The 23,387-nt window shown below is 46.4% G+C and overlaps 1 protein-coding gene across 3 annotated transcripts in view; it reads left to right on the forward strand.

Moving 5' to 3' along the window:
- The window catches only part of GEFmeso (Guanine nucleotide exchange factor in mesoderm), a 380,310-nt gene that overhangs the window by 339,173 nt on the left and 17,750 nt on the right, over positions 1 to 23,387 (forward strand). For all 3 annotated transcript variants that reach the window (XM_070521522.1, XM_070521521.1, XM_070521520.1), the window contains 2 exons: positions 18,482 to 18,492; positions 21,433 to 21,522. In XM_070521522.1, the coding sequence (XP_070377623.1) occupies positions 18,482 to 18,492; positions 21,433 to 21,522 (101 nt within the window). The remainder of the gene's footprint in view (positions 1 to 18,481; positions 18,493 to 21,432; positions 21,523 to 23,387) is intronic.

A 23,387-nucleotide genomic window follows, 5' to 3' on the forward strand; every position in this document is an offset into this window, starting at 1 on the left:
ATCATGTTGGATACCATATTTTCTCGTGTCTAACCCACCACCATGCATAACCCGCACCCCCATTTACAGCAATCTAGAAAAAAAAATCTGTGTGTATAATTCTGCAGAAAAATTCAAGGGGCACTTAGATGTCCCTATGCGGATGAATGGGAAAACATTGTGACCAGTGCACGGCCCTTAAGACATTAAGCCACAGTTGAAGATCGCAAGTTCAACTCTCACTAATGGTTGAAGTTTCGACTCCCAACAAAGGTTGTAGGCTTGAGGACCTTAATTCACTGTGCCTTAATTAACTTAACCTTAATTAACACTAAAGGTTGTGGGTTTGATTCCCACGAATGGTTGTGGGTTTGAGTGCATGAATTAACTCGATCTTATTTAACTGTGTCCTAATTAACACCAAAGGTCGTGGGTATGACTCCTACCAATGGTCGTGGGCTCAAGTGCCTTATTTGACTTTTATCTTAATCAACTGCCTTAACTAACACCAAAGGTCGTGGGTTTGACTCCCACCAAAGGTTGCGGGTTCAAGTGTATTAATTAACCATCTTACTTCCCTGTGCCTTAATTAACTTCACCTTAATTATCACCAAAGATTGTTTGTTTGACTCCCACTAATGGTAGTGGGTTCTAGTGCATTCATTTCCTCTATTGTATTTAACTGTGCATTAATTAACTTTGCCCTAATTAACAAAAAAAAACTATGGGCTCGATTCCCGCCAAAAGTCGAGGGTTCAGTGAGTTTTTTGGACCATTGGCGGTCACACCAACGCCGATAACTATGCCGGATTTTCTGCCTCATGAGCCACACAATGCGTTTGCGTTAAACTGCTTACAACGCTCAAATCTTTGCAAAAACAGTTTGCATTTGCGGGTGCACAAGTCATCCACGTTGTCTTCAACCCTCTTCAACAATGCTGACAAAGCTGGAGTCACACAACAGACGGGATCGTGGATAAATCAGTCGCGTTATGTAAATCGGATCACTTCGCAGCTAGCATTCACACAACAGAGGATGACAGCGTGGACTGAGCCACCCTCGCATGTGCAACGGCAATGGAGAAAACATGACCCTGACAAAAATCTCAGCGGTGATTTGGTTCTCCGCTGTATCGCGGAGCACTTTACAGAGACTGAGGGAGCACCGTGGTAGTAGAGATTGCTGGCTCTGCATGCGCTATTTGCCAGCTACTCGGCGCAAAATGGCGACTCAGAAAAGGAGAATTGGCAACCACTCAGAAGGGGAAAAGGGAGCTTCAACACACAAGGGCGAGAAGAGTGCCTGGATCCATAGGAGAATGTTGCCTTGGGGTGCAGCGTCATGGTGGTGCAGCACTGGGGAGAAGATGGAGTTCCCTAGGATACAGTGCGCTAGTACCCGGGAGATAAGAACAGCAATGAAAATGATGGCAGCACGTCCTGCGCTGCTGTGAAGGCCCACCTCAAAGCGCAATTCGCATAAAATCCTAACTTCATGTCTCTTCCACAGCCGTCAATCTAACCTGCACATGTGACCTCAGGACTGATCACTGATGAGCTAACCATAGGAACATATTAACTGAAAAAGCATTCCATGACGGCTTGCAGCCCATTGCCACAGTGGCTTCATTAGGCTTAATTGGTGCTGCTTCATCACGCATTGGCAACTAAGGTTATAATTTGGTGCCGAATTAATGAAGGTCTATTCACAGCAGCTGCGCTACATTCAGAAAGGCAACAAACCACCTCGCAAAAAAAAGCGAATGCATGGGATCGTAACAAAGCTGTTCACGGCCCCCATCTTTGAGACCCACTATACGGCGGCTGCTTGTTCCCAACATCATTCATTGACCCACATAGGTCTCTCTCTCTCTCTCTCTCTCTCTCTCTCTCTCTCTCTCTCTCTCTCTCTCTCTCTCCTTTTTTTTTTTTTTTTCCTTTGAGCAATCCTTCAGAAGACTAGCTTTGGATATACTCGGTGGGCGCAAAAGTGTCGCAACCTGGTTTCATGCAGTAGCGTAGATGGCGGATAAACAGAGGAAGGGGGGGAGCGCCGTGCCAAATTGCTGTGACCCTGCAGATTTCGGAATCTTTGACAGGTGGCAAATCGCACAGAACCTGAAAATGAAAGGCCATGGACAGTACCTGCTCTTCACCATCAACGCCGGCAACGCGCTGGTGATAGATTCATGCGATGTACGGTCCTTTCCTCTGGTGCACAGATTGGCCTTTTGATGACCCACCTGCCATAAAGTTGGGATAGTCCCTCTTTATTCTAGAGAAAAGCTGGAAAGCAAAACTTTCTATGCAATAAATAAGAGATTGCCACAAAACACAGGTTCATTATTAAACTGAGAACCTCATTGGTGTTCAGTACAATGAAACGTCAATAATTAAGTAGTTGCAGAGGGGAAAAAAAGCACTTGATTCTAAGCAACAGAAATTCAATTGTTAAAAAGATATTTTCCAGACTTTTACGTACTAGAACTGAGCTGTAATCGGGGCTGCCATACTAATTTCGATTTCTCTTTGGTAAGCATAGACTGTACTGTATATCCTGATTTCTAGTACTTAAATTACTGATAGCTTGCTACCAGTGGTGTGGGCCGAACTTTTCCAGGAGTGCACCCACTTGGCCAGGGATGGGGGGAGGTCATGTGCCTGGTGTGCCACTCCCTGATTGTGCTACTGCTTGCTGCATTCTTGTTGTGCAATCCTAGGAGACTCCTGAACATGTGCAGCTCTGTATTTTCTTGCCCAAAATTTTTAAGCATAAGATTTTTAGAAAAATTTTGTGATATTCGATTCGATATGCTTTTGTTTCTTGATTCGAAGTCTGCTATTCGGTATTCACACGCCCCTCAGAGAAAGTCAGCAAACTATTGAAGATATGCTAAATAATGTTTACTATTCCTGGCTGTTACATATACAGTTAAACCCACCTATAACAGTACCGGTTTTAACAATATATCGGTTATACCAAAGAAATCCTGCTGCATCGTCAATTTATGTATGTTTTCTGTGAAGAAATAACCCACTTAGTACAATGTCCCGATGCCGCATTATCGGTTATAATGACAAAGTCTGGCTGCGGGGAGTCCTTGCCGAAAGGTGATGGATTGCGAAATCCTTGAAAAGAAAAAAAGTGAAATGTGAGCTGCTGCACCATCGCCCACCACCCCAAGTGCCACATCGCGATTCTCTCCATGAGAGGTGCACGCCAGCCTCCCGCGCATCTCTGCCATCACCTTTTCACCCTTCCAAACGTGAATGGGCGGTGCCCATAGCTCTGTGCCGCGTCGCCCTCTGTAACATGAACAGACCATCCCAACTGCGCTGACAATGCTGCCGGCACCTGCCATGGTTGCTTAATGACTATGGTGTTGGGCTGCTAAGCACAAGGTCGCTGGATCGAATCCCGGCCACAGCGGCCACATTTCAATCGAAGCGAAATGCGAAAATACCAGTGTACTTAGATTTAGGTGCATGTTCAAGACTCCAGGTGGTCCAAATTTTCGGAGTACCCCACTACGGCGTGCCTCATAATGAGATCGTGATGTTGGCACGTAAAACACAATAATTTATTATTATTTATTTTTAATGCTGCCGGTGCTCCTCTCAGATTGCTTGCTGGGCCCTCATCCTGTGCAATTATGCGAATGGATTGAGTCGCTTGTCTTTGTCTTTGTTCGTTGCATCGAAGTTGTTCCTGGCCACATAGTTTCTCAGCCTTATTTGACTCGCCGCCGAAGCGGAACATGGTTTATCCGCCTGCTGATCATCAGCAATGCACAGCGTTGCTGGTGAAAAGAATGCGCACTGCTATAGATTTGGGAACGAAGTACTTCTAACCAATTAGGCGGTTGTCACGAATGTGCTTGCATCGGATAGCGACAGTGGTGGCCATGACGGCAGCACTGACGCGGTAGGGCAGGTTGCCTCACCATTGTTCCTGCAGGAGGTCCTGTAGATAATTCAGTCCCTCGTGGACTTGTTTTCACGAGGGTCTTTTCTGCTTCACCATGCGGAGCACCTGGATGCCTTGGAGAAGGATGTCAGCAAGCTTCACGTAAAACAAGCAAGGCTGATGGACATGCGGTTTTCTCATGCAAGCCAGCAGAATGTACATGGTGAGACGCTTGTGGTGATCTCATCCCAGCATTTCTTCTGGATTTCTAAAGCTGAGATGCTGCATAGGCAACCTTCCCACATTTTTTAAAAGGTGCCTTTTGGGGCCACCCAAGTGATGCCTTGGTGGAGTTCATATGTCAGTTGCCACCCGGGACCCCTGTTTGCAGTTGTTATAGCAGTGCCATTCTTGAACGCCAGTGTTAAATATTATGGTCCGAAAAAGATGAGAAGAAGCCGACGTCGTTAGAAGCGAGCGTAAAGCTGAGTGCGCGCCTGCATTTTTTTTTAGTTCTTTTTACAAGCGTCGAACAAAGAAGACGCTATCTATTTTGGCTCCGCTTCCTGGTTTTCAACATATGATGCCGTGACCAGGATATCATATGTACAGTTGAAGACCACTGACGATGAAGTGAGCTACCTGAAGAGGACGACCGACCGACGCGATCAACGCGACAGCGCTGCGACAGAATCGAAGAATAATCCACGTCATCACGAAGCCTTCGATTCCCGACGTGACGACATGGAAAGACTACGACGGAAGTGTGCTACCGTTCGAGCGGCGGTCACCAGGATCACCAACGACATGACAACTCTTATGCAGACGGAACCAACACCATCTGGTGAGCTGACCGACCATATTAACCCATTGAAGACAAAGGAAAGTATGCTTACGGACCTTCATAACGAAGTAGAAGAGCATGTTACCGATGAAAACCTTGAGCATGAGCTTCAAAGCGTTGGACAGTATCAAGAATCTATTGTCCTCGCAAAATCCCATGCTGAATGCATTTTATCCGATCAGCAAACGACGACTACGCATGCATCTAACGATGACTTTCATTAAGCACACGCGCATGTTAAGCTACCTAAGCTCGATGTGCCGAAGTTTCATGGTGACCCCATTAAATGGCCAGAATTTTGGGATCAAATTGAGTCTACTGTTCACCAGAACCGGTATATCACAGATGTAAACAAATTGAAATATCTTCAGAGCTACTTGATGGGTAAAGCGGAAGGTGTCATCAGCGGCCTGTCGACAACTAACGAAAGCTATAGCACAGCTATAGAACTTCTCAAAGAAAGATTCGGTCAGAAGTCACTGACTGTTAACGACCACATGTGTCGTCTTCTAAACCTACGTAATGTTTGTTCTTGCGAAGATTTAGAAGGTCTTCAAAGGTTGCATGAAGAAGTGCAGAAATGCATGAGATCCCTGCATAACCTTAGTGTCGAAGAAAAATAATATGGAGTGCTTCTGAAAACTGCTATAATACAGAATCTTCCGCAAGAAATGGTACTCTGTTATACTCAACACCTCTTGTCTTCGACAAATACAGCTGTTACGAGTGGCAGGCTAAATGAAATGTCTGTTCTTCTAGACTTCTTGAGCCTTAAAGTAAGAAGCTGGAACAGACTATAATGATAACTTCTGACAAGAGAGAACAAGTTTCAACCGCAAAATGACAATCCATTGAGCATTTCCAAGGTTCTGCATCTATGTTAACCATGAAACTGACTTCAGAGAGTTGTATGTTATACGGAGACAAAGATCACTCGGTGGATGTCTGCCCAACAGAACTAACATTAGACGAGAAGAAAAAGAAACTGCGCAAATTAGGATGTTGTTGCCGCTGCGCTAGACAATTTCACAAAGCTAAAGAATGCCAAAACTGGAAGAGACTAAGCTGTGCGAAATGCAAGGGGCGACATATCACCACGATGTGTGACCCAAAATGGAAGCAGAAGACGAAAATGCAGACAACTGTTTCCAGCTCGTCAACAGACTTGCTAAAGTGCGTAGCTCTTCTGTAGACCGCCCAAGTTTGGGCTCTGGGCACTGGAAGCAAATGCTTTGTAAGAATGTTGATTGATGGTGGCAGTCAGCGCAGCTTCATCATGGAAGAATTGTCTAGGAAACTGAAAGACACTTTGTTAGCCGAAGAGCAGCTCACCATCTCGGGATTTGGAAACCTTTCAGCACCGCTGAAATATTATAGGAGTCACACTTAGGAGTCGTAGGAGTCAAACATTTACGAGTCACACTGCATAGCCAGTATGACTTAAACTCACTTGAAGTAGAGGCGATAGAAGTTCACGAAATATGCAATGACTTGTCAGCATTGACAGAAACAAATGTACTTGCAAAGTCGAAAAGCAAGAACTTATGTTTGGCTGACATCAACGCAGCTCAGGTCTCACCTGAGCCTGGAATAACCATCCTTATAGGTAGGTGCAGACTATTACTGGCAGCTCATCAGCGGAAGAATTCGTTGACTGGACGCCTCCTTGACCGCCATCGAAACTATCATAGGATGGACCCTTCATGGAGATACCAGAAGTCCACCTAAGCTCTACAAGCCGGAAACCATAAGGAACTTTAACATATGCCTAACGGAAGCCAATGTTTCCGAGCAACTGAGGTCTTTCTGGGAAGTAGAATATCTTGACACCTTTGGCACCTTTGATTGACACCTTTGGTCAGGGTGACCACACTGCTGACACGTCCATGCTCCACCCGGCGGGTGGAGGGAAGTCGACGGGGCACTGCTCCTTGTCGTCGTCATCATTGTCGTCTTCAACGTCATCGTCTTCCGCACCGCGACACTCGAGCGGGCCTATTGGGCGCCCGTCGTCAACAGCGAAGGCTCCATCTGGGTCCTCACTGTCAGGGAGGCACAGCAGTGCAGTGGAAAGGCTAAAACGCAACAACCACACGCTGGCCCCCGTTGTCCGGGTGGAGCGAATGCCACTTCCACGACAGCCTGAAGCCATGGCCGCCCGCAACAGCTCGCCAGGCCGTGAAAAGGAATTACCTTCACCCCAGCAGCCACCACCTTTAACCCCTGGAGGGCTAGGAATGCTGTCTTGGCCGGAACCAGGGCAGGCCAGTCACATAACACCCGACGCATGCACCAGCAGCACATCAGTAGTGGTGGCTGCGACGGCTCCCGCTGCAGCACCTACCGTATATACTCGTGTAAGGGCCGCACTTTTTCTTCGAAAATTTTGCTAGGTGCGGCCCTTACACGAATCAGGCCGATTTAGTACAGGCAGTACAGGCCAAAGGTCTGTACTGTTTATGCAACAGTAGCAGAGTGCAAGAGTCACAAATGACATGCCAGAAATGTTTTTATTCGGATTCCATTTCGCTGTCCTCGTTCTCGGAGGAGCTCGCCTCGGCGTCCGCGTCTTCCCAGAGACGGTCATCTTCGGTGCCGTTCATGGAGTTCGAAATTCCCGTTACCTTGAAGCTTTTAGCAACTACTTCTACTGACATGGCACGCCACGCATTCAAAATCCATTCACACACCTGTTGGAGCGACGCCCGCTTCAGCCGTCCTGTAGGGGTCTTCTCGTGGACGCCTCCAGCCATCCATTCAGAGTAACATCGGCGAAATTCCACTTTGAATGGTCTGTTGACGCATACGTCGAGCGGCTGCAGCACACTCGTCAGGCCACCGGGAATGACGGCCAAGTCCGTACGAGTTGCGGCAACTCGGTTCTTGACGCGGTCGGTCAAGTGGCCCCTAAAGCTGTCCAAAACAAGGAGGGCTTTCCGTTGTAACAGCCCTCCAGGTCTGTTTGCCCAGACGGTCTTAATCCAGTCAACGACCAGTTCCTCGGACATCCAGCCCTTCTCTTGCGCACGTACGACGATTCCCTGAGGGAACTTCTCTTTTGGGAGAGTCTTCCTTTTAAATACGACGTACGGCGGAAGCCTCCTGCCGTCTGCCGTGATGCACAACATCACAGTGCACCTTTGGCGTTCTGCACCAGTCGTGCGCACAGACACACTTTTCGCACCTTTTAAATCCACTGTGGTGCTTTCCGGTGCATCGAACCACACAGGTGTCTGGTCCGCATTCCCAATTTGGGACAGGTCGTATTCATGCTCCCTCCTGAGAGCATTCACGAAGCGATGAAACTTAATGACGTGGTCTTCGTACTCGCGCGGCAGTTTTTGGCAAATCGTCGTTCGGCGCCGAATAGAAAGCTGGTTACGGTTCATAAACCGCGTAGCCCAGCCCCGACTTGCCTTGAATTGTGCCGGGGGTATTTCCATGTGGCGAGCGATGCTGAGGGCTTTGACGCGTATCATGTCAGTCGATACGGCGTAGCCGTCCCTTCGTGTGTCGACGACGTAGTTGACGAGCTCGCTTTCGAGTTGCGGGTACTTGCACTTTTTCCCGCGAAACGCCTTTCGGCTCCTGTTAGTAGCGGCGAGGGCATCTTTCTGATTCATCCAGTAACGCACGCGCTTCTCATCGACGTCGTACTTTCGTCCAGCTTCCCGCTTCCCGTGCTCCTCGGCATAGTCAATCACTTGCAGCTTAAATGCTGCAGTGAATGATCTCAGATGCCGGCCCATCGTCCGTCACGTGCGCTGGCTTCTGCAGGGTTCACTACAACCAACAAAGTGACACCGACGACACCGATCTGAAGTCGCGCTGCCAACGTATCGACACGATGCTAGGAACGATGCCAACAAAGAGGCCGCACAAGGCAAATATGGCGGCGCGCTGTCAACAGCGTGGTCGGCGCGTCGGCGGAAGTAGAATAAAAGCGGAAAAGCGTGCAGCGCCATCTGGCTGTAAATGAACTAACTACACTTTTCTGGCGGGACATTTTGAACTTTTGTTTTTTTTTTTTCGAAATATCCGCTTTCAAAGTTGGGGTGCGGCCCTTACACGAGGGCGGCCCTTACACGAGTATATACGGTACTCCCATCAGGAAGACACCTGCCCGCAGTGATTCCACCACGAGCACAGCATCAAAAGACACACTGTCATCACGCGAATTACTTCAACGAAGATGGAAACACGGATAACATGTGTTTAACAATTTCTGGAACCGGTGGCAACGAGAGTACCTCCAAGAACTTCGTTCAGCTCACATTAATGAAATTGGCCATTCAGAATCAGTGAAGCTTGGAGACAGTACTGATAAAACAATCAAACTCGCCAAGACAATTGTGGAAGATGGGACAAATGACAGAATCATTTCCGGGCAGCGACGGCAAAGTTCGCTCATGCAAAGTGCGCACTTCTAGTGGAAACACGTTGCGGAGACCGACATAGATGTTGTGCGACCTAAAATCTGCTGGACAAACTCTGTCTTGAAAAGAAACAAGCGCATGCAAATAGTTTGTCCGGGGGCTGTTAAATATTATGCTCTGAGAAAGATGAGAAGAAGCCGAAGTTAGAAGCAAGCGTTGAGCCGAGCGCGCGCCTGCATTTTTTTTAGTTGTTTTTACAAGCGTCGAATAAAAAAGGCGTTATCTACTTCGGCTCCCCTTCCTGGTTTTCAACAACCACACCCTGTTAACAACATATGATCCAGTGTGCAGAAAGCAGTTAAACAGTTAAACGAGTCAACACAATCAGAAGCTGGATGAAGGAAAGTGGTAGGGAGAAGAACTGGCCTCCTCGGAACAGCTATGCCATCCCCCATTTTGATTTCTTTTTTTCATGCAACACGGTTGTAATACTTACAGGTTATAACAATGGAATTTTCATGGCACTTGAATATTGTTGTAGGTGGGTTCGACTGTATTGAAAATTAAATTTGTCTGCCTCTCCCCTTTTTCTATTTTTGTGCAGATGTAACTGTTAATCACACTAAATAATATTGTTACGGAAGGATGAAAAAAGAGAGAGGATGAAGAAAATAGGAGTCGCTGGCTGCTGCGTGTTGTTGGCAGTCAGCCATCTTAACTACTCTGACTGAGCCTGTATATATATTGTAAATATAGTCTTTCTATACTCGCAACATCCCTGTAATATATTGGTGGGAGGTGCGGGGTACCACGGCTGGAAACAGAGCTCCGCAGTGGACGTCACATCACCACCCACACCATGAATGACGATGAGCACGCGCGATCAACACCGTTGCCGCCTCCTACATCACCGTCGCCAGCTACATCACTGTCACTTTCGGTTGTGGTTGTGCAACCCAAGGATCCTGGGACTTTCTGCAGGACTGATGGCGCTGACGTCAAAGAGTGGGTGGCTCTGTACAAACGCGTGAGTGGAATCAACAGATGGGACCCAACGCTAATGCTAGCCAACCTGTTGTTCTACCTAAGAGGCACGGCAAAGGTGTGGTACGAAAACCACGAAGAGGAGCTAGCCAGCTGGGACCAATGCAAGAGAAGTTAACAGAGTTGTTTGACAAACCAGCCCGCTGTAAAATTTCCGCAAAACAGGAACTGGCCTCTTGTGCACAATCCCCCACGGATTCCTATGTCTTGTACATCCAGGACGTGTTGGCACTTTGTCGTAAAGCCGATCACGACATGACAGAAGCTGAGGAGGCCGGGCAGGTGCTTAAGGGCATTGTTGATGAAGCTTTTAATCTGCTTATCTACAAAAGCTGCTCTACAGTTGATGCTATCATTAAAGAGTGCGGACAATTCGAGCAGGCCAAAAGCCGACGCGTTTTGCACCCATTCGCCAGACTTCCCAATTCTGCCACAGCGTCGACTTGTGAAGATTAACCCGCACAGCAGCATGCATTGCCATCAGAGGACGTGGTGCGAAGTGTTCGACGTGAACTGCATGCAATGGAGCCCGCAGCTTTCTGTTCGCTTAGCCCTCATGCTACCTGTTTTTCCGTTCCTCTCATACAAGCCATCGTTCGCCAGGAACTTGAAAACATTGGTTTACATTCTGTATGTGCTGTCGCCAATCTCAGAGCTAACGAACGCCCTTCTACGATTTTCGCTCCACCCTGACGCTTCTCTCCACGTTATCACAACCCGACTGAGTGGAGAACTGTGGACGACCAGCCTATCTGTTTCACCTGTCGCCGAATTGGTCATGTCGCCCGATACCGTCACAACTCGTGAGCCTCAACACCTCACACGCCGACCAACTTGAGCCGTTTTGATGCAAATGCCCGCAATGTTTCGTCCACCGCCAAGTCTAACAATACCGACAACTCTGCTAGGAACGCATGATACAGTCGCTCATGATCGCCGCGTGGACACGAGTCTCGTTCACCACAAACATGTCGCCCACCTTCCCTTTTGCCACAGTCACGTCGCCTTTCATCCAGTGTGGCATTTGGCCGCACCTTTTCGAAGAACTAAGACATGCAGCCCTCGGAGGTGGTGCTGCATTGCCTACTACCGCAGCAAATCCTCTGTCTGTGCCTACAAGGAGAAGTGTAATAGACATTAAAATAGACAGCGTACCTTTCCAAGCACTCGTCTACACTGGAGCCCATGTATCTGTAATGAGTGCTAGCCTACGTAGACGTTTAAAGAAGGTCCTCACCTGAGCAGCTGCCCAAGTGCTTCATGTGGCCAACGGCGGCGTGCTGGTTGTTCTTGGAATGTGTACTGCATGTTTAATTATAGCCAGCCGCCCTACTTCTGTTCTCTTTGCTGTGATCGACGACTGCCCTCACGACGTTATCCTTGGATTGGACTTTTTATCCACTCATTCTGCTTTCACCAACTGCGCGACCGGCGTTCTTCAATTAGAACTGCCTCAACTTGCCGATGCTCCAAGCACCGCCCCACCGCACTTGTGCTTGCTTCACGATATGCGTCTGTCACCCGAGGCAGTTACTTACGTCACTTTGACCACCCAGCCACAGGTCCCCGACTTTGAATATGTGCTTCGCCCCATCATTGACATGCTTTTGAACTGAAACATTGCTGTTCCGCATACATTGGTCACGGTTACTAATACAGTTGAACCCGGCTATATCGAACTCGCAAGAAAATGCCTATCAGTTCGATATCGAGCATAATTCGATATAAGCCTGCTAAATAATTGGATGTCATAAAAGCACATACCATTTATAAAATCACTTTATTGAGGGAATTAGCTTAATTTCGCATGAAATAGTCCTGCATTTTCTTCTGCTTGAGCAATTTCACTGCCCGTGACTCACGCACTTCTCCACATTGTCTAAGGACTCGGTGCAGCTGAGGTCGCCACCTTCTGCATTCGCGCAGAAGCACCGGACTAGCGCAAGCGCACCAATCACTTCGGAGGGCGTGGGCAAAGGACCAGCATTGCTTTCCTCATTGTGCCCAATTTCACTTGTGCTCGGTGCAATGTCGGCAATGTTGTCTTCGTTTTCGGGCTCTATTGTGGTCACGACACCATCATTTGCACTCATGAACTCATCCACCGTTGATTCGCCAACAGCTTCCGGAAATTCTGACAGCTCGCTCCAAAGTTCACCAACACCGGCAATGGCTTCGTTGCATTCATCAGAATTTACTCATCACTGAGCTCGCGGAAGCTGGCACGGCTGAAGCAATTTCGTATGAACCACTCGTACACGGCCGTGCGTACACGTCGGGTGCCATGGGCACCGGGTCGCGAGTTTGTTCGCTTTAGCCCTAATCTCCCCCTTATTCTTCAAGATCGTGCTGAGAGTGCTTCTTGGAATCTTGCATGCTGCGGGGACATCCGACTTGTCACCGCATTCGACCCGATTTATGATTTCGACCTTCATGATAAAAGGTGAATTCTGCCACTTCATTACGGCAACAATGCAGGAGAAGGCCCACAAGATGCACACACAATGAACCAGAAAAGAAAAGCAGTGAGACAACTCGCACTTTCGCCATCTTGCACGAAGAGGGCACAAGAGCCTCTAATTGGCTGTCTGAGCAAGCGCTGCGGGTGGGCCATGATCATTTTTTGCAGGGGGGCGTCGACGGCTCGCTCGACGCAGCGCGCTCACGGTAGGGAGAGCGGTTGGAAGGAGCCGCGCTGTCGGGTTTTTCCGCCACCACGAGGGAAAGCCAACTTCTGGGGGCATTATTCCGCCGCTTGACGTTCAATATATTGGGAGTCGCTGCTATTTTTTTTTTTTCGATGTAGGCGGAATTTTTGCTATATATACTCGTAACTATACCTTTTCCAGAAATTGTTCGATATATAGAATAATTCTATGTAAACGGGTTCGATATAGTCGGGTTTGGCTGTAACGACGTTGTTCTACCGCTTCTGAATTTCAGCCTGTGCCCTCAAGTGATTCCGGCCGGCATGTTCTTGGCCAGCGTTTCTAGTGGTTCTGAATTTTACATTGAGAGTCTGAATGATGAGTGTGGTTTATTAGTGCCAGTTGCAGCTCACAGCTCCGGTTCCTTAACGGATGACTTCGCGAAAATGATTGCACCTGACCTCACCTCTGCACAGGCCACGGACATACGTCACCTGCTTGAATCGTACAGCGAAATCTTTGATTTCGGCGACAGGCCTTTAGGCCAAACATCTGTTGTTCACCACAGTATTAACACTGAATACATGAATCTTATTCGACGGCGTCCCTATCGGGTATTGCATGCTGAACGTCGAGTCATCCAATCAGAAGTGAACAAAATGCTCCGCAAATGGGTCATCGAGCGATGAGCTAGCCCTTGGGCTTCACCTGTCGTCCTTGTGAAAAAGAAAGATGGTACCTGGCATTTTTGCGTCGTTTATCGCCACTTAAACAAGATCCCACGAAAAGATGTCTGCCCACTACCACGCATCGATGACGCCTTGGACTGCTTGCACGGAGCTAAATACTTCTCGTACATCGATCTTCAATCAGGCTACTGGCAGATTTCAGTTGATGAAATGGACCGCAAGAATATGGGTTTCATCATGCCAGATGGCTTATATCAGTTCAAAGTCATGCCCTTTGGCCTATGCAATGCTCCTGCGACATTTGAACACATGATGGACTCTCTTCTGCGGGGCTACAAATGGACCACCTGTCTTTGTTTTCATAAAATGTCGCCAGTCTTCTTCGATCAGAACATCGGCTGACAAGCATGATAAGCTTGGAACACATTTCAACAGATTACCTTAAAGTTGGGTGCACATTGACTTGGTCCATTCAAACTAGTTAATCGACTTGAATGCACACGTTTCGCTCATATCCCAAATTGATCACAGGTTCATTGCCTGCACTCATCAGAAACAAAATCCTGAACATAAATGTGAAAAAGCCATTGGTGGCAAATCTTTTTCTGTTTATGCTCGCAATCCAAAGCTGAATTAATGCATTAAGCAGTACTCGCTGCATTAATGCATTTGCTTGCATTAACATGCGCTTGTGTGAGCATGAACTTTCTCTGGGGGCTGTGGGAGGGTCGAACTTGGCTACTTATTGCTGTAGTTGCTTGGGCTGCTCTCCTTTGTTTTCAAAGACAGATTATCGGCAGAAAAAATGGCCAGCTGGAAAGAGAGATTGCAGAGGCAGTGGCCATGCGACAGTTTAAGCATGGTGATTGTGTTAGCTTGCAGTCAGTTGCGGTTTCTCAGAAAGAACATTTGTTTCTTTCCATGTGATACGCATGTGTTCGGTGCCTCAGTCTGTCAGCGTTTATCTTAGTATTTGTATCGCACCTCTGTTTAAGGTCGCTCTGTGTTGTTATTGGTTTTTACATTGCTTTTTGGGTGCACACGTTTGTCTGATCTATTTAAGCTTGGCGTTCGTTTCATTAAATCATCAGTTCTCAGTACCGCTTCATGTTGTTGCTTTCCTCGTGTCTCGTGTTTTGCTTGGGGTAACTACCCAAAATAAAAAATCTCAATAACACCGTTATTGTTGAAAGGTGCTATTGGGAGAAGTGGTGATCAGCACATCATACCAGTGCCAGACTGTAGTCCTCCTCGTCAATAGAATGGTCTACATATAAACATTGTCCTTCTGGCTTCAAATGACTTTGCGATTTTGTAAACTTTGACTGGTGACTTTGTGAACAAAATAGAGTGATAAAATGGAGCAGCTTGCAATGATTACACATGTGTGCAGAGACTAATTGCCTTGCTGTGTTTGGAAGTCTATTGGTGGTTGGAAAATTCGAAAGATAAAGCACACTCAGTAATGTCATAAGAACAAATGGAGCAACAAGCAGGAAAATTAGACAAATCCCCATTAGGTAGGCAAACGATCAGAGTTCCCTTTAGCAATTTTTATAGAAAGTCCTATGGCTCCAGTGCACCGAGAGCTGTTGTTGGATCGTGATTGATGTATTGAAACAACTGTGCTTAAGACAGAAACACTGCATAGGACTGCAGAACATCAAAACACACTCCGTACAATTCTACTTCATTTATTTAGATTACGTTCATAATCATCATCATCATCAGCCTGGTTACGCCCACTGCAGGGTAAAGGCCTCTCCCATACTTCTCCAACTACCCCGGTCATGTACTAACTGTGGCCATGTTGTCCCTGCAAACTTCTTAATCTCGTCCGCCCACCTAACTTTCTGCCGCCCCGTGCTATGCTTCCCTTCCTTTGGAATCCAGTCCGTAACCCTTAATGACCATCGGTTATCTTCCCTCTTCATTACATGTCCTGCCCATGCCCATTTCTTTTTCTTGATTTCAACTAAGATGTCATTAACCTGCATTTGTTCCCTCACCCAATCTGCTCTTTTCTTATCCCTTAATGTGACACCTATCATTCTTCTTTCCATAGCTCGTTGCGTCGTCCTCAATTTAGGTAGAACCCTTTTCGTAAGCCTCCAGGTTTCTGCCCCGTACGTGAGTACTGGTAAGACACAGCTGTTCTACACTTCTTTCTTGAGGTATAATGGCAACCTGCTGTTCATGATCTGAGAATGCCTGCCAAACGCACCCCAGCCCATTCTTATTCTTCTGATTATTTCACTCTCATGATCCGGATCCACAGTCACTACCTGTCCTAAGTAGATGTATTCCCTCACCACTTCCAGTCCCTCACTACCTATCATAAACTGCTGTTCTCTTCCGAGACTGTTGAACATTACTTTAGTTGTCTGCAGATTAATTTTTAGACCCACCCTTCTGCTTTGCCTCTCCAGGTCAGTGAGCATGCATTGCAGTCGGTCCCCTGAGTTACTAAGCAAGACAATATCATCAGCGAATTGCAAGTTACTAAGGTATACTCCATTAACTCTTATCCCCAATTCTTCCCAATCCAGGTCTGTGAGTACCTCCTGTAAACACGCTGTGAATAGCATTAAAGAAATCGTATCTCCCTGTCTGACGCCTTTCTTTATTGGGATTTTGTTGCTTTCTTTATGGAGGACTACGGTGGCTGTGAAGCCGCTATAGATATCTTTCAGTATTTTTACATACGGCTCGTCTACCCCCTGATTCCGTAATGCCTCTATGACTGCTGAGGTTTCGACTGAATCAAACGCTTTCTCGTATTCAATGAAAGCTATATATAAGGGTTAGTTATGTCCCTCACATTTCTCTATCCCCTGATTGATGGTGTGAGTATGGTCTATTGTTGAGTAGCCTTAACGGAATCCTGCCTGGTCCTTTGGTTGACCGGAAGTCTAAGGTGTTCCTGATTCTATTTGCAATCACCTTAGTAAATACTTTGTAGGGTAATTTCAAATAGGATCACGAACAGTTTATTTTAGAATTGGAATCAGTTTACTTTAGGCATGACTAAAGGCATTGATACCTATGTCACGCATCACAGGTTTTTATAGTTTGCTTTGGCTTCTAATTATGTTTGACGGTCGATTACTCGGAGCTCTTCAATAATTTACGACACTCTAGGCCTAATGTTTCAAAACCAGGAGAGTCGCAAGTCATTGGTAAACAATGTGGGGCACCTGCTGACTGTTGCATCACCTATGGATGACAAAACTGTCTAGACCCGCTGTGGTTGCTCAGTGGCTATGGTGTTGGGCTGCTGAGCACCAGGTCGCGGGATCGAATCCTGGCCATGGCGGCCGCATTTCGATGGGGGCGAAATGCGAAAACACCTGTGTACTTAGATTTAGGTGCACATTAAAGATACCCAGGTGGTCGAAATTTCCAGATTCCTCCACTACGGTGTGCCTCATAATCAGAAAGTGGTTTTGGCATGTAAAACCCCATAATTTTTTTTAAACTGTGTAAAATGTCACTTTTTGAGCTCGACAAAGCTCTGCATGCACTGTAAGCTCCTTCCTTTCAGTCAGATTAGCCATTTGAAGCACTGTTTGTTAAAGCAGGTGATGTGTGACAATTTTCATCTTTTAGCTCACTGGGGGCACTGCAATCAAATGAAAAAGAAGAACTCATTCAGTGTTCCGTTATTGGGAATGTAAGTACCTTATGTTGCTGAGCAAGTTGGTAGCCTTAACTGCAAAAGTGTTTTGAGCACAGGGGGGAAAAAAAAGAATAAAATGTTATTGCAACCAGTGAATCCTTTCTTGACACGAAAGACAGGATGTCTACTTTTGCTTCAGAACTGCTTGATTACTCGAACAGCTTCTCGGCACTGGCATTGGCTCCGTAGACTTCATGAATAAAGACGACCAAAATATATGACATTTTACAACGTGTCGTCCGATAATTTGTACTCCAACTGCACGGCCCTGTGCTAATTGGTCACCGTGTCAAGCAGACATAACAATATTTTAGCTTTGATACATTGCTGGCATGGTCGGCGGCTGTGTCGCTAGCGCCTCGAGACCGAAACTAGCAAAGCCTAGTTAATCTAGCACTCGCCGACTGCACCCAAATGACAGGACAAGCCAAGCCACTAAGTCGTAAAGGCTGCATTTGCAAGTTGCACAAATTGTCATGCGAGTTCCTCTCCGTTCTTATCATCTACTATTCATGGCTGGATAATCCTGTTAACGCGAGTGGAGTGTTGCTCTGACCACTGACAAAGCTCAAAAAGCATGAAAAGGAATAGCATAAAAGCACGCATCGCTAGAGAATGTGGCCACGGACTGTATAGGCCAAAGGCAAGTGCATGTGGATGTAGCAATGTGTTGACACACTTGGGCCATATTCTTGGACAATCACTTTCACAATATTTCGCGTGACTAGCACTGCACTTTGATAAGATGGCATGTTTGGTAATGTGCCAAGAATGCCATTGCTCATAGAGACCGATGCGTCTTGCCCTAGTCATGTGAAATTGAAAGTGACTAGCCAAGAATATGGCACACCTTTTTTGGCCACTTGTTGAATAAAGTCACTGATGTGTCACTTAAAGTCACTTATGAATGTGAATTCCATGCTGAGCTGCAAATTTGGGAGGAAACTCCTTTTAGACTGCTTTGAACAATCTTGCAGTCAGGCCGGAATACATCAGCATATGAAACCAATGAACCGGTGCAAAACAAGGCTTATGAATGTTTCAAAAGACTGCTTGATGGAATGAGTCCATCTCTCTAGACAGAAAAGCTTACATGCGCATGTTAAAATCAGCCATTATTTACCAGGAATAGTCATATTAGGCACTTGCATTGCCATTGTTGGGGATTCAATAAGAAAGATGAATTCTACCTGCAAGTCAAGTTTCTGTTGGTGCCTAGTGTGTGTCTTATGCCATGTTCTACATCATTTTACGTTTGTTAATGCTTCCTTAATTGTCCAGTGTCACTTGAGACCTTTCTTTTATCTCTCTGCAGGCTCAAGAAAGGTGAGATCAACCACATTTGTCCAGAGCTGGAGGGGCATTGCTCAGCTACGATTACATCTTTGGAGGAGGTCACCATGTCCTCCCCGCCTTCCTTCTCTCACCTCTTCAACCAGGCTATTGTGGGATTCACATTTTCCCTCTACCCCCTCTTTTTCGCTATACCTCATATTGCATTATGTGCTAAGCAAGTGAGTCACAACACTGGCTTTCTGTGGGCAACTCTTAAAGTAGGGCAGGGGATTGAAAGAACACCGAATTTACAGCAAATGTAAACGATGATGCTCATAGATCTTGATATAGAAGATTTATACCTGTATTAGTAATGCAATGCCTGCATGCGTGAGTGTGAACACATAAAGCATAAGCACTGCACATCGCTGCCATTGAGAGCGGCTTGTTGGTAATTTGAGCAACTTGTTGGGCCAATTAAATGTTTAGTAAAGTGATGGCTGTGGCGTCAAAAGACAGAACAGCAGTGTGGATTAGAGAGCACATGGGGTAGCCAATATTCCTATTGAGGTCAAAGGAAGCTATGGAGTTGGGCAGGTTGTGTAACGCATTGAGCTGAGGTAAACAGGGGGACGGGTAGGAAAATGGGTGCCAAGAAGTGCTCGTGTTACGTCTGTCTTCTTTGTCCATGCTTGGTTTGTTCGAGCTGTAAGTAATAATGCAAGAGAAAGGAAATGCAGTCGAGGACGGCAGATATTTAAGTAGTGTAATGAAATTTTAAATATTTGCAGCTGTGTGATGGCGTCAGCTGGCACGGGACAGGGATAAAATCCAATTAGACATTGCTGAGACCGGCTTTCGTCCTGGAGTAGACATAACACAAAGATGATGATGATTGCAAGAGTGTCAGTTTATAGAAAAGGTTATGAAACTTACAACGCATACTGTATTTACTCGTGTAAGGCCGACACTACCCCCTTTCTTTTTTAAATTGGGTGCAGATCTTACACAAGGCAGGCTTATGGGTACTCATTGAAGTTTCAAATTGCACTCAGACTCGCGCTATCCCTCACGCACTCACGCTATCATCCGTTCACCGATGGCATGTGGCGAGTGCGTCAAACGATACCATATATGCAAACAAAGTGCTGCTTGAGCGGAGGTCTGTCTGCGATGGCTCCTGTGAATTGTGCCCATGTATCACCCAACCGCTGCCTCTTGCGGTCTCTTGACTAGGGGAGCAGTCGCACACACTTAGCTCTGTTTACAATGTGTCGCACGAGACAGATTGTCCCCGAAATTAAAACATGTTTAGAGCTGTGCTCAAATTTGCATTAGGAAGTATTGTAATGGCTGAACTTCTTTTTAAGTACAAACAATGCCACAACAATGTTCAAATAATTGGGCAGTCTGAAAAAAAAAACAAATTGAAATGATAAAATTTATTTCTGTGTTTTTTAAAGTGCCAGCACAGTGGGAAAACTCAGTTACAGGCTTTTGCTCAGTGTTGTGCTTCATTAAAAAAGAGTTACTTTAAATTATGTGATGGCCATGGTTGGCTTTCGTGTTCCTCCATCACACAACCCAAGATGTGTTGCAGGTCGTCATGATATGCAGATACAAAGCATGCGGCCTTGACTCCGCAACACTGTCACGCAAAGTCAGTTTGGAGCTTGATTGGCTTTATGTCCACACACTTAGCTTAAAGGGCCCCTCACTAGGTCTGGCCATTTTGAGCTGACAAGCACAGAGCATACATTGCGCGATAACAATCATGTCTGCAAAGTATTACATCGCTACGCACCACGGAAAGATATAAAATTTAAATCTGAACGCCGTTTCCTTTTTCACTCGTGGCCGCTGCGCTCCAAGCCGGACGGTGACGTAATCGTGTCCGCAGTGTGACATCGCTCGTGGTGATACGTGACTTCGAGAATTTACTCAAGGCAACACCTGTTATCTGTGCGATCTGTTTCTTGAATCGATGAATCGAAGTTTAGAGAAATAATAAAACATATAAGTGGAATGTCTGCGATTTCTGTTTTACTTCGCACCGAAGCAAGAGAGCAAGAGGTCCGGCAGGGAAGGAATTTCGCTTGCGAAGGCTAGATGGGGCGAGTGGAGAGGGAGTCTTGCTATGCAATAGAGCCCACCAGCTGAAATCGTGGGTTCGCAGCACTGAAATATTTATATCTCGGCTATTAATGAGCCGACTTGAAAAATTTTTGCGGCAGAACGCTCCCTAGAGGACATGTAACAACTTCCAGCGAATAACCATAATTTGCTATGGGGCCTGGTGAGGGGCCCATAGCCATTCCGCCCAGTAAGTGCAAATGCAATCTGGGAGGTGTTCGCTGCAGTTCCCAAATGATCGCCTGCAAACTCAAACTCCAATATGTGTGTGGCCACGTGATCTCATGCCTGATCGCCGATATGGTCTACTTGTGCAAAAATTTCAATGGTGAACTCCCCGCAACGATTTGCTGCCTGCCACACCCGTTGACTACGCCACTCCACCTGACCAGTGCAGCTTCATTGCACTGTGCATACTGTAAAATAACCTCCTGCACCTTTGGGAACTCGGGGCAGTCGGCTGCTGAAACTGTTATTGATAGTCTGAGACCAGTGTTATGATTTGATGTTAAGTAAGCAATATGGTAATGACTATTATGCCATCCTTGGCAGGACAACTAGTGCCATCTAGTTATGGCTTTCAGAAATTAACCAGTGCGTGGGTATGTGTGACGTTTGTGAAACTTTGTTTCAAATTTTCTCACTTCAAATGAAGGTGGTCATTACATGAGTAAATATGCTATTATTGGAATAAGACTGCAATGACTAATGGGGGTTCAGGTAGGTTGTGCATTGTGTGCAGTGAGAACAAGTATGAAACATGTAGTCCACAATATGAACGCGTGTAGAATGTACTTTACTGTTGCTTATGACGCAACGAAGTGAAGTTGTGCATGCTACAGAAATCATGCCTTGCAGGCTCGCCTCACCAAGTCGTGCTCTTGCCAGCCTGTCTCGTGCCAAAGGATCAGCACATTGGATCCTGCAGAGTTTCAGTGCTGTCCGGAGGTGCGTGTACTCTCCATCTCCTTTGCAGTGTTGCTGACATTTATAGATGCATGCATTTCATAATTTCACACAAAAAAAGAAAGTTTTCTGCAAAAGAGGTGCTGTGATGTACTGTACACATGCCCACAGGTGTTTCTGGAATGTGGAAACTGTGAAAAGGCTGATTTTTAAAGCATACAGCCAGGAACTTGTGGGGGTACTCTACTCTCTATAATATAGCTGCTGGCAGACAACACAAACATTACTTTTCCTCTGCAAATGGAGCCAGGGTGTCTCGCTGAAAGTGCCTAGAAAGTGATAGCTTGCAGTCTTCTTAGAGCCACTGACCCCCTGCTCTTTACAGCCCACAAATGTTAAACAAGGCTGCTAGAAGTGCATCTCATGTACTGTTAGGTTACATATAACACCGGGTGTACTCTGCACTCATGATTGTGAATAATGCAGTGCATGTCTCACTCCTTGCTACCTGCTTGAGCCAAAAGGAAACTCCTGCATTCCAGAATCTAATGTGTGTGCCAACACAGTTTTCTAGAAGTTTTCTATAACCTCGATAGGAAAACATGTTAAACCACATGATAGGGCGCTTTGAAATTAAGGTCTTCTAAGTTAACTTCATACAAGTTTGGCATATCTGCGATTTTGGTATCTTGTAACCACTTCCAGCAAAAGAATGGCTTTTTCGCACCTCCAGAGAATCGCTAGTGGCATCAAGATGTAGGTCGCAACAATAGAAAAAGCGAGAGTTATTGGTAAAGTAGGTAAAATTAAAGATGCGGGTGTACTTGCTGCCAATACAGTCAAAAATTAGCCATTTTGCACTTTACTCCTGTAAACTTAGCCAGTGTCCACAAAAAGTGAGAATTAGTCATCGAGTAAATGAAATTAACCATACAGACATAATTAGCACTGATATATTAGAAAATTAGACCGTAGACTGCACTATCTCCAGGGTCATCCCACCTGACCTCTTGGTCAAGAAAAAAAATAGGGGTGGGGGTCAATAAAGTGTTGACGCTAAAGAACACAAAGTCAACATAATTACACATGTGCGAATAAGGTACCATAAGAGTGAATAATGAACATGAATAAAAGACAGAAAGGGACGCAATAGAGATACAGCTGATACCAGGTACCGTAAAAACTTGTGTATAATATTGTCACAAGCTGTCATGAACCACGCCTGCCGCGCAGACAACCAAATGAAAGAAAGAGGAGAACGACGTTAGCCAAGCTGCCGCGAGACCACTCTTCAACAACCGCGCCTATCAACCAGATTCATCTGGTTCTGCATTGAACACCTCGTGTGTAACACTTGGTGGAGCTGTGCGGGGTAACTCCCATAACTTACAACAGAGCCACCAGCACAAGAGCTACGCCGAAGCCGTCGCCTCGCCGGACTTTCGCCATCGCGCTCAATCATGGCCACAGAGCAAAGTACCCTGACCAGCAGTGCCTTGGCGAGCCCAGTCCCTATCCAGCACTACCGAGAGCCACGCACGTTCTCGGCGAAGGCAGAGGAAGATGTGGATGAGTGGCCAACCAATTACGAGAGGGTAAGCCAATACAATAACTGGAACGCTGCCAGTCAGCTTAGGAACGCTGTCTTCTTCTTAGCCGGCACGGCGTTGGTATGGTATGACAACCACGCGGACATGCTAACTACATGGACACGCTTCGTTGAGGAGATCAAAAAGTGTTTTGGTGACTCGGACGCAAAGAGGAAACGTGCTGAACTCACATTAGCCCAGAGAGCTCAGGTACCCGGCGAGACTTGCACTACCCATATCGAAAAAATTTTGAAGCTGTGCCGAACCGTCAACCCTCAAATGACAGAGGAAGATAAAGTGGGGCACGTGGTAAAAGGA

The sequence above is a fragment of the Dermacentor albipictus genome, chromosome 7, assembly GCF_038994185.2.
Source record: "Dermacentor albipictus isolate Rhodes 1998 colony chromosome 7, USDA_Dalb.pri_finalv2, whole genome shotgun sequence".
Classification (NCBI taxonomy): domain Eukaryota; kingdom Metazoa; phylum Arthropoda; class Arachnida; order Ixodida; family Ixodidae; genus Dermacentor; species Dermacentor albipictus.